This window comes from Lissotriton helveticus, chromosome 12 (genome assembly GCF_964261635.1).
Source record: "Lissotriton helveticus chromosome 12, aLisHel1.1, whole genome shotgun sequence".
NCBI classification, from domain to species: Eukaryota; Metazoa; Chordata; class Amphibia; order Caudata; family Salamandridae; genus Lissotriton; species Lissotriton helveticus.
This window is the reverse complement of record NC_136073.1, coordinates 10567586-10581352: the sequence shown is the minus strand read 5'-3', so window position 1 is coordinate 10581352 and position 13767 is coordinate 10567586. Positions and strand designations below refer to the sequence as shown.

Genomic DNA, 13767 nt, shown 5'->3' with positions numbered 1-13767 from the left:
GTTGCCGTGGTGAGGAGGGTCTGGGTGACGGTGAGTCTAGTGCTGATGGGGATCTATTGGAAGATCTTCCTGAGCCTGCGTAGGGTGAGGAAGCAGCTGAGGAGACTGCCTTCATCTTGGTTTTTCATGGTGAGCCTGTTCTCCAGTATGATGCCGAGGTTCCTGGCGTGGTCCGAGGGTCTGGGAGCGGACCCAGTTCTGCTGCCACCAGGTGTCGTTCCAGGGATTGGCGTCCAGGGATTGGCGTTGGTCCCAAAGATGAGTACTTCATCTCAGTCTTTCATTGTGTTTGATCTGTTTCTCTGTGTGCATTTCTTCCCTATTACTCTTTCATTGTCCCTCCATTGTGTCTCGCCCACACTCCTCTTGTTTCTTTTGTCCGCAGGACACTAGAGGCTCTCAGTCACCCGGAGCAGTCCCCGGTCACGGTGGTGAGTACTTCCGCAGGGCACATGACATAGAAGAGCTGCACAATGTTTCCAGTTGTGCTGTGTGACCCTGGGCACCAGTCACTGAGAGGTGGCAGCCTGGAATGCTTGCACACTTGCCAACTTAAAAAAAAAATGTCACTGTGTGGGGATGCAGCGGGACCCTGGAGAGGGGGGGAGCTTGTGCTGAGAACTGCATAAGAGGCTCTTCTTCTCCCCCCCCCCAACATCTCCTCCATAAAACTCTACAGCTTGTTGAAACTGCAGCCAGTGTCCTGGGGGAGCCACCCGGCCTGCTGGATGCTGGAGCAGTTGCTGGACATCATGGGTGGCGCGTGGTATGTTCGTCCCATCCCGTAGCTTAACCCCTTGCATGCGGCCGCGATTCTGCGCCTGTGCGGCAAAATCGCAAGTGGGCTGGTTTATGACGGCCCCCAGCCGTCATTAGCACACGAGCGCCGTAGTGCATGACGGCTGGGGGCCGTCATCAGCATGCAAGGGGTTAAATATACTCTGGGCTATAATCCTAAATGTAAATTTACACATATGGATTACCTCATGTGTAGACATACTCTTGCACATAGGTGTAGGCCTCCCCCTTTTCCCTATTTACCATTTCTCAGCATAGATTTACATGCAAGTACAGACTTACGTGTCTCCGCTCGCTTATTTAAGGAGGTGAAGACATCTAAGACAGAATTTAAAGCGTAAATTTACTGCTAGTAACTTTCCACAGATAGCCGCGTATCTCAGCCACCAGGATGGAGATCACCCCGTGGGAAAGTAGAAACAAAAATAATAAAGTTTAATAGTGTAAAAAAAAAAATACAAACATTTTAATGTAACACTAAAATGTAGCTTAATTTTAACGCAAGTATTATTAACCTAGAACTAATAAAATAAAATGTAACAGAACATTAACTCATCAACCTAAATGCATATTAAACATTTTAAATATTTCATTTAATGTATAAATATGATATTTTATCAAACTGTAAAACTGAATAATCCACCCTTGCTTGCATTTTAATACTTAAATTATATTTATCAATCAATCTGTATTTATAAAGTGCGGCTTATCACCCAAGAGGGTATCCAGGCGCTGTGCTGCGGGTATCAGTCAAAGAGCCCGGCCTTGAGTCCCTCCTGCAGTGAGTCAGTGATGGTGAAGTACCAAGGGGAAGGGGAAGGGATTCCAGGATTTGGCCGCGAGGTGGAGGAGAGCGTCCTCCTGTGCAGCAGCGTTGGATGCGTGGTATTTGTGCGCGGGTGAGGTGTGCGGAGCGGAGGCTCCTGGGAGGTCGGTGGAAGTGCAGGCAGTGGTTCATGAAGGCAGGTCCCTGGTCTTGGAGGGCTTTGAAGGTGTGGGTCGGTAGCTTGATTCGGCATCTTTTCTCAATGGGGAGCCAGTGGAGGCCTTTGAGGTGCTGGGTGATCGGAGTCCACTTGTGAAGTTGAGGATCAGTCTGGCTGCTGCGTTCTGGATCGTCGGAGTCTTCTCATGAGTTCAGTGGTGGTTTCGGGATAGAGTGTGTTGCCGTAGTTCAGCCGGCTGGTGATAAGGGCCTGCACCACCATTTTCCTGCTGCTGATGGGCAGCCAATTGAAGACTTTGTGGAGCATGCAGAGCGTACGGAAGCAGGTTGAGGAGACGGTGCTGACCTGGCGTTTCAGTGAGAGTTTGCTGTCCAGTGTGATGCCGAGGTTGCCGGTGTGCTCTTTCGGCGTGGGGGTGGGTCTGAGTTCCGAGGGCTGCCGGAAGTCATTCCAGAGGAAGGTGTCTGCCGAAGATCAGAACTTCAGTTTTGTCAGTGTTGAGCTTCAGGCAGTTCTTCATCCAGGCTGAGTGAGACGTTCTTCATACAGTTGCAGATGGTGGGTCTGCTGATAGCGAGAGGACAAGGCCGGTGTCCTCATCGTAAGAGATGATGTTGTTGTGGATTCTAACAATGTCTGCGAGCTGTGTCATCTTAAAGTTGAAGAGGGTTGGACTGAGGGATGAGCCTTGAGGGATGCCGCAGATAGTGGGCTTAGGTTTTGAAATGAAGGGGGGAGACAGATTCTCTGGTGCGCCCAGTGAGAAAAGATGCCATCCATCTGAGTGCGTCACCTGTGATTACGATCTGGCATAGTAGATCGATGCGTGTGTGGTGGGAGACTGTGTCAAAGGCTGAAGCGAGGTCGAGGAGGATCAGGGCGGCGGTTTCTCCTCTGCAGAGTAGGGTGTGGATGTCATCTATTGCGGCAATCAGGGCTGTCTCGGTGATGTTACTGGGTCTGAATCCTGTTTGGGAAGGGTCTAGCAGGTTGTTTCTTTCCAGGTGTTCAGTGAGTTAGAGGTTGATGGCCTTCACCAGGACTTGGGTGGGAAACGGGACCAGTGAGATGGGCAGTAGGGCTGGATCTCTCTGGGGTCTGCAGAGGGTTTCTTGAGGAGCTGTCTTACCTCTGCGTGTTTCCAGACATCAGGAAAGGTGGCTGTGGCGATGGAGGCATTGACGATGGTCTTGAGCTGGTAGCTGATCTCGTCTCTTCTGAGGGTAAAAAGTCAGTGGGGCTATGGGTCGGTGTGTGCTTCTGAGTGAATGGAGGTCATTTGAGTGGTTTTGTTTGGTGGGCTGAGTTGTTCCCATATGGCGAGTGGGTGGTCGGCATCGGTGTTTGATGTGATGCTGAGCAGGTCAGTAGGTTGAAGATCGATGTTTCTGTAAATGATTGCTATCTTGTTGTGGAAGTGGTCAGAGAGTGCGTTGCAGAGTTCCTGTGAGGAGAGGATTGAGTTTTCGGTGGCTGACGGGCAGGTGAACTCTTTAATGATGGTGAAGGGTTCCTTGGTTTGGTTGGCGCTGGTGTTGATGCGGTGTGTGGCGGCCTCCTTTTTTGCTGCTATGAGCTTGCATGGTAGTTGTTGAGGGCTGACTTGAACGTGGCACAGTCACTGTCGTTCTTGTTGATGCGCCATATTCTTTCCAGTTTTTGGTACCTGTGTTTCGACACGCTCAGTTCTGTAGTGTACCAACTGGCTCATTTGGTGGATCTGTGCGTTTTCGCGGGTTTGGTAGGAGTGCCTCCGTCTGCGGCGCTGGTGATCCAGGCATTGAAGTTCTCCACTGCTTGGTTCAGAGTGGTGGTGATGTTGGGCTGGGTAATGCTGAGGGCGTCGGTCCATTGGTGCTGCGTGACCGTGGTCCAGCTGCAAAAGGAGGCATTGTGGAGGCTGGGGGGTGCGGGAGGTCCGGGAATGGTCATGTGAACAATGGAGTGGTCAGATCAGGTGAGTTCAGTAGTGTGTCTGTATCTAATTCTGTTATTGGATGTGAAGACGGGGTCCAGCGTGTGTCCTGCTCTGTGTGTATGGTCCGTGACCAGCTGCTTGAGGCTGACGTTGTCCATTCATTCCAGGAGGTCGGTCGAGTTGGTGTCAGTGGGGTTGTCCAGGTGGAAGTTGAAGTTTCCCAGGAAGATGTAGTGTTTGGGTTCGATGGCGAGAGGGTGATTAATTCCGTGATAGTGTCGCTGAGGCCGGTTCGTGGGGCTTGTAAGCGAGGGTACCTCTGACGGTGGTTCTGTCGTCTATGCAGAGCTGGAAGTTCCTGTGTTCAAAGGTCAGCGTGGTTTCGGCATCGGTGATGGTGCAGATGAATGAGTCTATGTGTATGATGGCGATGTCATCTTCATGTCTGTTGGTGCAGTCGCAGTGTTTCATCTTGTAGCCGGTGGGTGTTGTGGTGGCGATGTCGGGTGGATGTGATGGTGAGCCAGGTCTCTGTAATGAAGGTCACGTCGGGGCAAGGATGGAGATGGTGCCCTAGGCTTTAGTGGATTCTTTGCAGAAAATCTGGCATTAATCAGTAGAAAGCTGAGCTGTTCCGCGCAGGTTTCAGCCGACGGGGATAGCGCAGCGCAGTTTGCTGCGATAGTGGTCGGTCCAAGGGTGGAGGTGAAACTGCAGTGAGTGCAAATGAAGGTCCCGCTGTGGAGCGGGGTGATGCGAGGCAGCAGTTGTTGCGTCCGTGGTCCAGGGCACAGAGCTCTGCAGCGGAGTATCTGTCGGAATGCAGAATCCAGGGTCCCTAGCGCTGGGCGCGATCCAGCCACAGACGGACGCGGACGGGCTTGCCTTTGTCGCAACGGCGGCACGCCTGCTGCGCAAATCTGCTGCACAGCTATGTAGCGGCCTCCATAAGTAGTACTCGGAGGTAGGAGGGGGCTGTCCGGGAGTGGGGGGCAGGGGGCTGGAAAGGGAGGGAAACGGCACGGGTGACATTCATTTTTTTTTTAAAAAGCAGTGTGGTGGGGAAGAAATACTGCAGAGCAGTATTTACAATGTGGGCACAACAATAATAATGAAATTAAAGTGCAATTTTAAAAGTGAAAGCAGACAATATCAGGAGAGACCGTAGCTCGAACAACAGTTCAAGGAGAGCTCGAGGACCAAAGCTGTGCCTCTGGGCAACAAGGAGGGGCAGCGGGGGAGCAGTGTGCAGGACCTAGAAGGTCGGGGGCTACTTGAATGTAATTAATAGTTATGGATTTTCATATTAATTAAAAATAATATAATTCAAATGTGCAATAAAAGTTTAATGAAAATGTTTATCTAAAAAAGAATGATTAATTTTTGAAAATATAAAATATTTATTTGTAAATTAGTCTAACTTTCAGATAGATACATTTAATATTATTTTATAAGATGAAAGATATTGAGTCACGGACTCCATTACTTTCTATGTCAGTGGGATGCAATACCTGTGAGTGGCCATGTGTGGTGCCAGACTTACACCAAGGCAGGAGTAGGTTTACTGCTTCTTTTGGGCTTGGGACCCTTCTGTCTGTAGTAACTTTAGAAGTGTAGTTTGTGAATAGCAATGGTCTGACTCTACACGCATGGAGCGATCTCTGCACAGAAAAGAGAGGTGAGGCGGATTCCTCTGGATGTCTGTTTGTGAAAAGCATTTGTAGTACATGAGTAGGTCGAATGCTGTACTGTTTTACATACTACAGAGGCATGTTGTGAGGTGTAACTCTGCTGCTGGCCATCTACTGGGTCAGAGGTGGTACAGCAGTGCCACCCAGTGGCTAGATATGAGATGGCAGGAGACAGCAAGTATGCATGTTTAAACTTTCAGAAAAATACAGTCACCTCCTTCTTTTAGTTGAAAAGAAAATTTAAGACAAAAACATGAAGAACAAGCAGTGGCAAAGTCAATAGGCCTGCTGTTGGCTACCAACCTTTTAGGGAAGTTAATGTTTTTTTTATACTGTCATGGGTTTTGTAAAATGGTATTATTGGATGGGCTGCTGCACACTCACCAATATTTTATAGCAAAAAACATTGCCAAAAAGTAAAACATTTTCTCTTTAATTTTTTTTTTTAAAAAAACACATTCTTTTACTTGGCATTAGAAGGAACTACTTTGTGTGTGAATGTGCTACTAGCGGAAGGGCAGCACGGTGGCACTCAGACTGAAGCTACCCAAAGGCAGAAGTGGCGCGGGCCACTGGCCCAGACTCCATGTCGTGCAGGGTGGAGGAGAAATGTGAATGGCACGCCGCCAGAGCAATGGATAGGGAGGGCAGGCTGAACCCACCTATTATCATTACAGTAAAAACCAAAGGTTTTGGCCAAAGCCAGATCTAAACCCATCACCACCTTGTCCTGCTCAAAAGATCCACAGAGCAATGCCGCTTCACTGCAGCCGTGGCTGTTTCCACCCTGCTTCTCGCTCCAAACTTAGAAACTATCCTAACTTGTTGAACACACTCTCCGAAAGAATTGGTGCCTCAGCGATGGTAGGTGTCAAGAGTGTGCGTCTGAAGCTGGTAGAAGGCGGGCAAAGCCAGAACCTGGCACCAGCAAGGAGAAAATGGAATATGCTGGCATAAGGAGGCAGGGAACTACTTTACTGCATGAGAGTTAAAAGCTGCCTCCTACACAAGAAGAGAAGGCAAGTGTGCAAAAACACAAGCCCACTTTGAACTCAGCAGAACTCGAGAACAGAAGATGGGGTCATCGCTAGCTGAACGGTCAGGAGAGAAGAAGTTTTAGCTGGAATTGTCAGCACAGAAGAACCTGTGCTCAGCCTTTCAACAGGAACAACAGCCATTGCATAGCTTAGTGAGCTTTGGAGGGATACATCTCAAATTTCACAACTCAAAAAGCTGTGGGCGGCAGGGTGGAGGGGTGAGATGACCAGGTTTTGGGTTGGATTGTTTCAATGAGGAACAGGGCAAGTACTGATTTGCATTAGGTGTGCCACAAGAGTGAAACATTGAGTGAAAAACGATGGATTGGAATGCTACACAGGGCGATGGCCCCTGTTTAGACTCTTTGCAAGCATTCATCCCGTCTTCTTTTGGCCGTTGGACCCATTCAAGGAGGATTTTTATGGGTGTGATTTACTACATTTTTTGGTAAACCGGTCACTATATATACTTAAGATCCCAATCCAAAAACTGAAAAAGTTAAAAGCTCCAAGTGAAATGAGAACAACAAGGAAAAACCGACACAGACATAACATACCCGACTCAGGGCCCCCAGACCCAAACTACCAAGTCAAGATGACAGTAACACCCCAAACCTCCATGGTCCCCCCTGAAGCTACACAAGCGGGCCTCATAGTTCTCCCTGGGAAATCATGACTATAGTCAAGAACAACACACCGGCCTGGAGTCCCCGCCCTGGGATCACTTATTTCAAATGCATCTTCACTGCACACACTCTTCTTCGTCCCTGATGGTCGGGTTGTCCAATCAGTGCATGGGGGCGGGGCTCCATGTCTCTAGTCCTCGCCTTTTAGGGTCCTAACACCGGGTCGCAAATAGAGGTGGGCCCACCAGCAAATTAACAGGATCGGCCGAGCAGAGCCACGAGTCGGGCTTGGCTCACTTGTTTAAACAAGTTCAGTGTCTCTTGTATTTATCCCTAGGGTGTATTTTGTGTACTTTTAAAACAAACATGTTTGCCTGAGTGCGTCGCTGGTTGGTCTGCTGAGTGTAGATTCAGCTTCATAAAGATGCCAGCATTTAGATAATACTCTGTAAAGTGCCCCCTCCACCGCTGCTCACGAGGAGGCCGTGAACCTCGCTGCTGTGAAATGCTTGTGAATAGGCCTGGGCAGTAAATTCCGTTCCGCTCGCGGAATTTGCATAATTTGGGTAATTTCGCGTTCCGCGGAGAACGCAAAATGGCCCAAAATTCTGCGTTCCGCAAGTTAGCAAAATATTTTACTTGTTCGCGTTCTCAAAATGCGGGTTCGCGAGAAATTTCCCCCGAGCACGCAAACAGCGATTGCGAACAGTAAAAAAGCATTGCGAACACGCAATTCCGCGTGTTCGCGGAATTTCTGCGCGTTTGCGGATATTTTTACCGTTTCGCAGAGATTTGTGTAACGCGATTACGCAAATTTCACCCATCCCTACTTGTGAAGGGAGTGTCCAGGGGTGACAGGGGTGAGACGTCCCTCACCTCCTCCAAGGGGCGTCTGACTCGAGAGCAGGTGACACTGTGAGACTTATAAGGCCTAAAGGAGTTTTCTTGGCCCAGGATTCCTATTAAGAATTTAAGTTCTTCTTGCAGCCTGGGCCTCCCCGAGGGGGTGTTTTACGCCTGTCTGAAGGGGATGCAGAGCCTGGGGGCTACTTGGTGGCCGCCGGACCCTCATCCATCTCTCTTTGCTCCCTCAGGCTCACCGGACAAGCAGGTGGTTTCACCGGACAAGCAGGTGGTTTCGCTCTTCGCAGCCCCCTTCCGGCCCCTGGCCTTCAGGACAGCACCGGACCCGTCCTGGGACACCGCCCTAAGGGAGGAGAGCCCCCCTCCGGCACATGGGGTCACACCCAAGGGCCCAGCGCCCCCACCCTTGGAATGGAAGCCCCGGACCCCCGGCAAGTTAAGGGACGAGCAGTTGGAGGAGTTTGAGAGGGGGTCTCGGCGGCAAAGGGATGAGTGCGGGGTAAGTACTCTTCTAGGGTTGGGGGCTGGGGTGCATGTTGGGCAGTTTCACGGGTCTGTTGACAGGCATTCAACCTGGGGGGAGGATTCAGGCACTGGTTCCTTAGACTCCATCTACTCCCCCCACACAGTGACTTTCCAGGGGCGTCTGATCCTGAGGGGCTCCTGTGTACACACGCCCTCCCTCCAGGAAACTGTCTTTACTCCGAAGTTTTTACATCCTATTACATTGTCCACACATTTATTACATCGAAAAGACTGTTGTCATGGAAGTCTTTACAACACAAGACAAAACCACGCATTTGAGGGTAATTAAAAAAGGGGGTTTGGGGGGTCTCCCCCCAAAAATATAACATTTTCAAATAGTACCAAACCTGTAAACCACAAATGCAATTAATAATATATTAAGAATTAATGTATCATTTTTGAACGGTAGGTGGCAGTGTTAGACTGTGACAGGAGTTCTCAGAAACAGTAAGGGCCGGTGCTTTAAATGGGGGGAAAATAGTGCAGGTACTCATTTAAATGTGGTGAGTGGGCGGGGCTAAAGGCAAGACATGCTGAGGCTTATTGACGTCTATACTAGTTGCAGCACATACCAAAACACATGACAAATTTGTTTCTATAACCAAAACAGGGTAACTCGTTATACAAAAGGAAAGCCAAACACAGTGATATTTTAACATGTCCTTTGGTTGTAATATTTCTCTCGCTTTTCTCTCACACAAAACACGCACAAGCAAGCAGGTACACAGACAAACATAAGCAGACGCTCACACCAAAGAATCATGGTGAAGGTGTTTGTAATGTGAGTGAATGTAGATGTGTGACATTGGTATGCATGGAGAAGGTGTTTGTAATGTGAGTGAATGTAGATGTGTGACATTGGTATGCATGGAGAAGGTGTTTGTAATGTGAGTGAATGTATATGAGAGGCAGTGGTATGCGTGGTGAAGGTGTTTGTAATGTGAGTGAATGTAGATGAGTGGCAGTGGTATATGTGGTGAAAGTGTTTGTAATGTGAGTGAATGTAGATGTGTGACACTGGTATGCATGGTGAAGGTGTTTGTAATGTGAGTGAATGTAGATGTGTGGCAGTGGTATGCGTGGTGAAGGTGTTTGTAATGTGAGTGAATGTAGATGAGAGGCAGTGGTATGCATGGAGAAGGTGTTTGTAATGTGAGTGAATGTAGATGAGAGGCAGTGGTATGCATGGTGAAGGTGTTTGTAATGTGAGTGAATGTAGATGAGAGGCAGTGGTATGCGTGGTGAAGGTGTTTGTAATGTGAGTGAATGTAGATGAGAGGCAGTGGTATGCGTGGTGAAGGTGTTTGTAATGTGAGTGAATGTAGATGTGTGACATTGGTATGCATGGAGAAGGTGTTTGTAATGTGAGTGAATGTAGATGTGTGACATTGGTATGCATGGAGAAGGTGTTTGTAATGTGAATGAATGTATATGAGTGGCAGTGGTATGCGTGGTGAAGGTGTTTGTAATGTGAGTGAATGTAGATGAGTGGCAGTGGTATGCGTGGTGAAGGTGTTTGTAATGTGAGTGAATGTAGATGTGTGACACTGGTATGCATGGTGAAGGTGTTTGTAATGTGAGTGAATGTAGATGAGTGGCAGTGGTATGCATGGTGAAGGTGTTTGTAATGTGAGTGAATGTAGATGAGAGGCAGTGGTATGCGTGGTGAAGGTGTTTGTAATGTGAGTGAATGTAGATGAGTGGCAGTGGTATGCATGGTGAAGGTGTTTGTAATGTGAGTGAATGTAGATGAGAGGCAGTGGTATGCGTGGTGAAGGTGTTTGTAATGTGAGTGAATGTAGATGAGTGGCAGTGGTATGCATGGTGAAGGTGTTTGTAATGTGAGTGAATGTAGATGTGTGACAGTGGTATGCGTGGTGAAGGTGTTTGTAATGTGAGTGAATGTAGATGAGAGGCAGTGGTATGCGTGGTGAAGGTGTTTGTAATGTGAGTGAATGTAGATGAGTGGCAGTGGTATGCGTGGTGAAGGTGTTTGTAATGTGAGTGAATGTAGATGAGAGGCAGTGGTAAGCGTGGTGAAGGTGTTTGTAATGTGCGTGAATGTAGATGAGAGGCAGTGGTATGCGTGGTGAAGGTGTTTGTAATGTGAGTGAATGTAGATGCGTGGCACTGGTATGCGTGGTGAAGGTGTTTGTAATGTGAGTGAATGTAGATGTGTGGCACTGGTATGCGTGGTGAAGGTGTTTGTAATGTGAGTGAATGTAGATGTGTGGCAGTGGTATGCGTGGTGAAGGTGTTTGTAATGTGAGTGAATGTAGATGAGAGGCAGTGGTATGCGTGGTGAAGGTGTTTGTAATGTGAGTGAATGTAGATGTGTGGCAGTGGTATGCGTGGTGAAGGTGTTTGTAATGTGAGTGAATGTAGATGTGTGACACTGGTATGCATGGTGAAGGTGTTTGTAATGTGAGTGAATGTAGATGTGTGGCAGTGGTATGCGTGGTGAAGGTGTTTGTAATGTGAGTGAATGTAGATGTGTGGCAGTGGTATGCGTGGTGAAGGTGTTTGTAATGTGAGTGAATGTAGATGAGAGGCAGTGGTATGCGTGGTGAAGGTGTTTGTAATGTGAGTGAATGTAGATGAGAGGCAGTGGTATGCGTGGTGAAGGTGTTTGTAATGTGAGTGAATGTAGATGTGTGACATTGGTATGCATGGAGAAGGTGTTTGTAATGTGAGTGAATGCAGATGTGTGACATTGGTATGCATGGAGAAGGTGTTTGTAATGTGAGTGAATGTATATGAGTGGCAGTGGTATGCGTGGTGAAGGTGTTTGTAATGTGAGTGAATGTAGATGAGTGGCAGTGGTATGCGTGGTGAAGGTGTTTGTAATGTGAGTGAATGTAGATGTGTGACACTGGTATGCATGGTGAAGGTGTTTGTAATGTGAGTGAATGTAGATGAGTGGCAGTGGTATGCATGGTGAAGGTGTTTGTAATGTGAGTGAATGTAGATGTGTGACACTAGTATGCATGGTGAAGGTGTTTGTAATGTGAGTGAATGTAGATGAGTGGCAGTGGTATGCATGGTGAAGGTGTTTGTAATGTGAGTGAATGTAGATGTGTGACAGTGGTATGCGTGGTGAAGGTGTTTGGAATGTGAGTGAATGTAGATGAGAGGCAGTGGTATGCTTGGTGAAGGTGTTTGTAATGTGAGTGAATGTAGATGAGTGGCAGTGGTATGCGTGGTGAAGGTGTTTGTAATGTGAGTGAATGTAGATGAGAGGCAGTGGTATGCGTGGTGAAGGTGTTTGTAATGTGAGTGAATGTAGATGAGAGGCAGTGGTATGCGTGGTGAAGGTGTTTGTAATGTGAGTGAATGTAGATGCGTGGCACTGGTATGCGTGGTGAAGGTGTTTGTAATGTGAGTGAATGTAGATGTGTGGCACTGGTATGCGTGGTGAAGGTGTTTGTAATGTGAGTGAATGTAGATGTGTGGCAGTGGTATGCGTGGTGAAGGTGTTTGTAATGTGAGTGAATGTAGATGAGTGGCACTGGTATGCGTGTTGAAGGTGTTTGTACCGTGAGTGAATGTAGAGGGGTGGCAGTGGTATGCATGGTGAAGGTGTTTGTAATGTGAGTGAGTGTAGATGAGTGGCAGTGGTATGCGTGGTGAAGGTGTTTGTAATGTGAGTGAATGTAGATGAGTGGCAGTGGTATGCGTGGTGAAGGTGTTTGTAATGTGAGTGAATGTAGATGTGTGGCACTGGTATGCATGGTGAAGGTGTTTGTAATGTGAGTGGATGTAGATGAGAGGCAGTGGTATGCGTGGTGAAGGTGTTTGTAATGTGAGTGAATGTAGATGAGAGGCAGTGGTATGCGTGGTGAAGGTGTTTGTAATGTGAGTGAATGTAGATGTGTGACACTGGTATGCATGGTGAAGGTGTTTGTACCATGAGTGAATGTAGATGAGAGGCACTGGTATGCGTGTTGAAGGTGTTTGTAATGTGAGTGAATGTAGATGCGTGGCACTGGTATGCGTGGTGAAGGTGTTTGTAATGTGAGTGAATGTAGATGTGTGGCAGTGGTATGCGTGGTGAAGGTGTTTGTAATGTGAGTGAATGTAGATGAGAGGCAGTGGTATGCGTGGTGAAGGTGTTTGTAATGTGAGTGAATGTAGATGAGAGGCAGTGGTATGCGTGGTGTAGGAGTTTGTAATGTGAGTGAATGTAGATGAGTGGCACTGGTATGCGTGTTGAGGGTGTTTGTAATGTGAGTGAATGTAGATGCGTGGCACTGGTATGCGTGGTGAAGGTGTTTGTAATGTGAGTGAATGTAGATGTGTGGCAGTGGTATGCGTGGTGTAGGAGTTTGTAATGTGAGTGAATGTAGATGAGTGACAGTGGTATGCGTGTTGAAGGTGTTTGTAATGTGAGTGAATGTAGATGAGAGGCAGTGGTATGCGTGGTGAAGGTGTTTGTAATGTGAGTGAATGTAGATGTGTGGCAGTGGTATGCGTGGTGTAGGAGTTTGTAATGTGAGTGAATGTAGATGAGTGACAGTGGTATGCGTGGTGAAGGTGTTTGTAATGTGAGTGAATGTAGATGAGAGGCACTGGTATGCGTGTTGAAGGTGTTTGTAATGTGAGTGAATGTAGATGCGTGGCACTGGCATGCGTGGTGAAGGTGTTTGTAATGTGAGTGAATGTAGATGTGTGGCACTGGTATGCGTGGTGAAGGTGTTTGTAATGTGAGTGAATGTAGATGAGTGGCAGTGGTATATGTGGTGAAAGTGTTTGTAATGTGAGTGAATGTAGATGAGTGGCAGTGGTATGCATGGTGAAGGTGTTTGTAATTTGAGTGAATGTAGATGAGTGGCAGTGGTAAGCGTGATGAAGGTGTTTGTAATGTGAGTGAATGTAGATGAGTGGCACTGGTATGCGTGGTGAAGGTGTTTGTAATGCGAGTGAATGTAGATGTGTGACACTGGTATGCATGGTGAAGGTGTTTGTAATGTGAGTGAATGTAGATGTGTGACACTGGTATGCATGGTGAAGGTGTTTGTAATGTGAGTGAATGTAGATGAGAGGCAGTGGTATGCGTGGTGTAGGAGTTTGTAATGTGAGTGAATGTAGATGAGTGGCACTGGTATGCGTGTTGAAGGTGTTTGTAATGTGAGTGAATGTAGATGCGTGGCACTGGTATGCGTGGTGAAGGTGTTTGTAATGTGAGTGAATGTAGATGAGAGGCAGTGGTATGCGTGGTGAAGGAGTTTGTAATGTGAGTGAATGTAGATGAGAGGCAGTGGTATGCGTGGTGAAGGAGTTTGTAATGTGAGTGAATGTAGATGTGTGGCAGTGGTATGCGTGGTGAAGGAGTTTGTAATGTGAGTGAATGTAGATGAGAGG

General features: G+C 47.6%; 1 protein-coding gene across 1 annotated transcript in view; it reads left to right on the top strand.

Moving 5' to 3' along the window:
- The window catches only part of MISP (mitotic spindle positioning), a 161756-nt gene that overhangs the window by 93635 nt on the left and 54354 nt on the right, over positions 1–13767 (top strand). Inside the window, exons 6-7 of the mRNA XM_078670538.1 lie at positions 386–431; positions 8112–8380. Coding sequence (XP_078526664.1) covers positions 386–431; positions 8112–8380 — 315 coding nt within the window. The remainder of the gene's footprint in view (positions 1–385; positions 432–8111; positions 8381–13767) is intronic.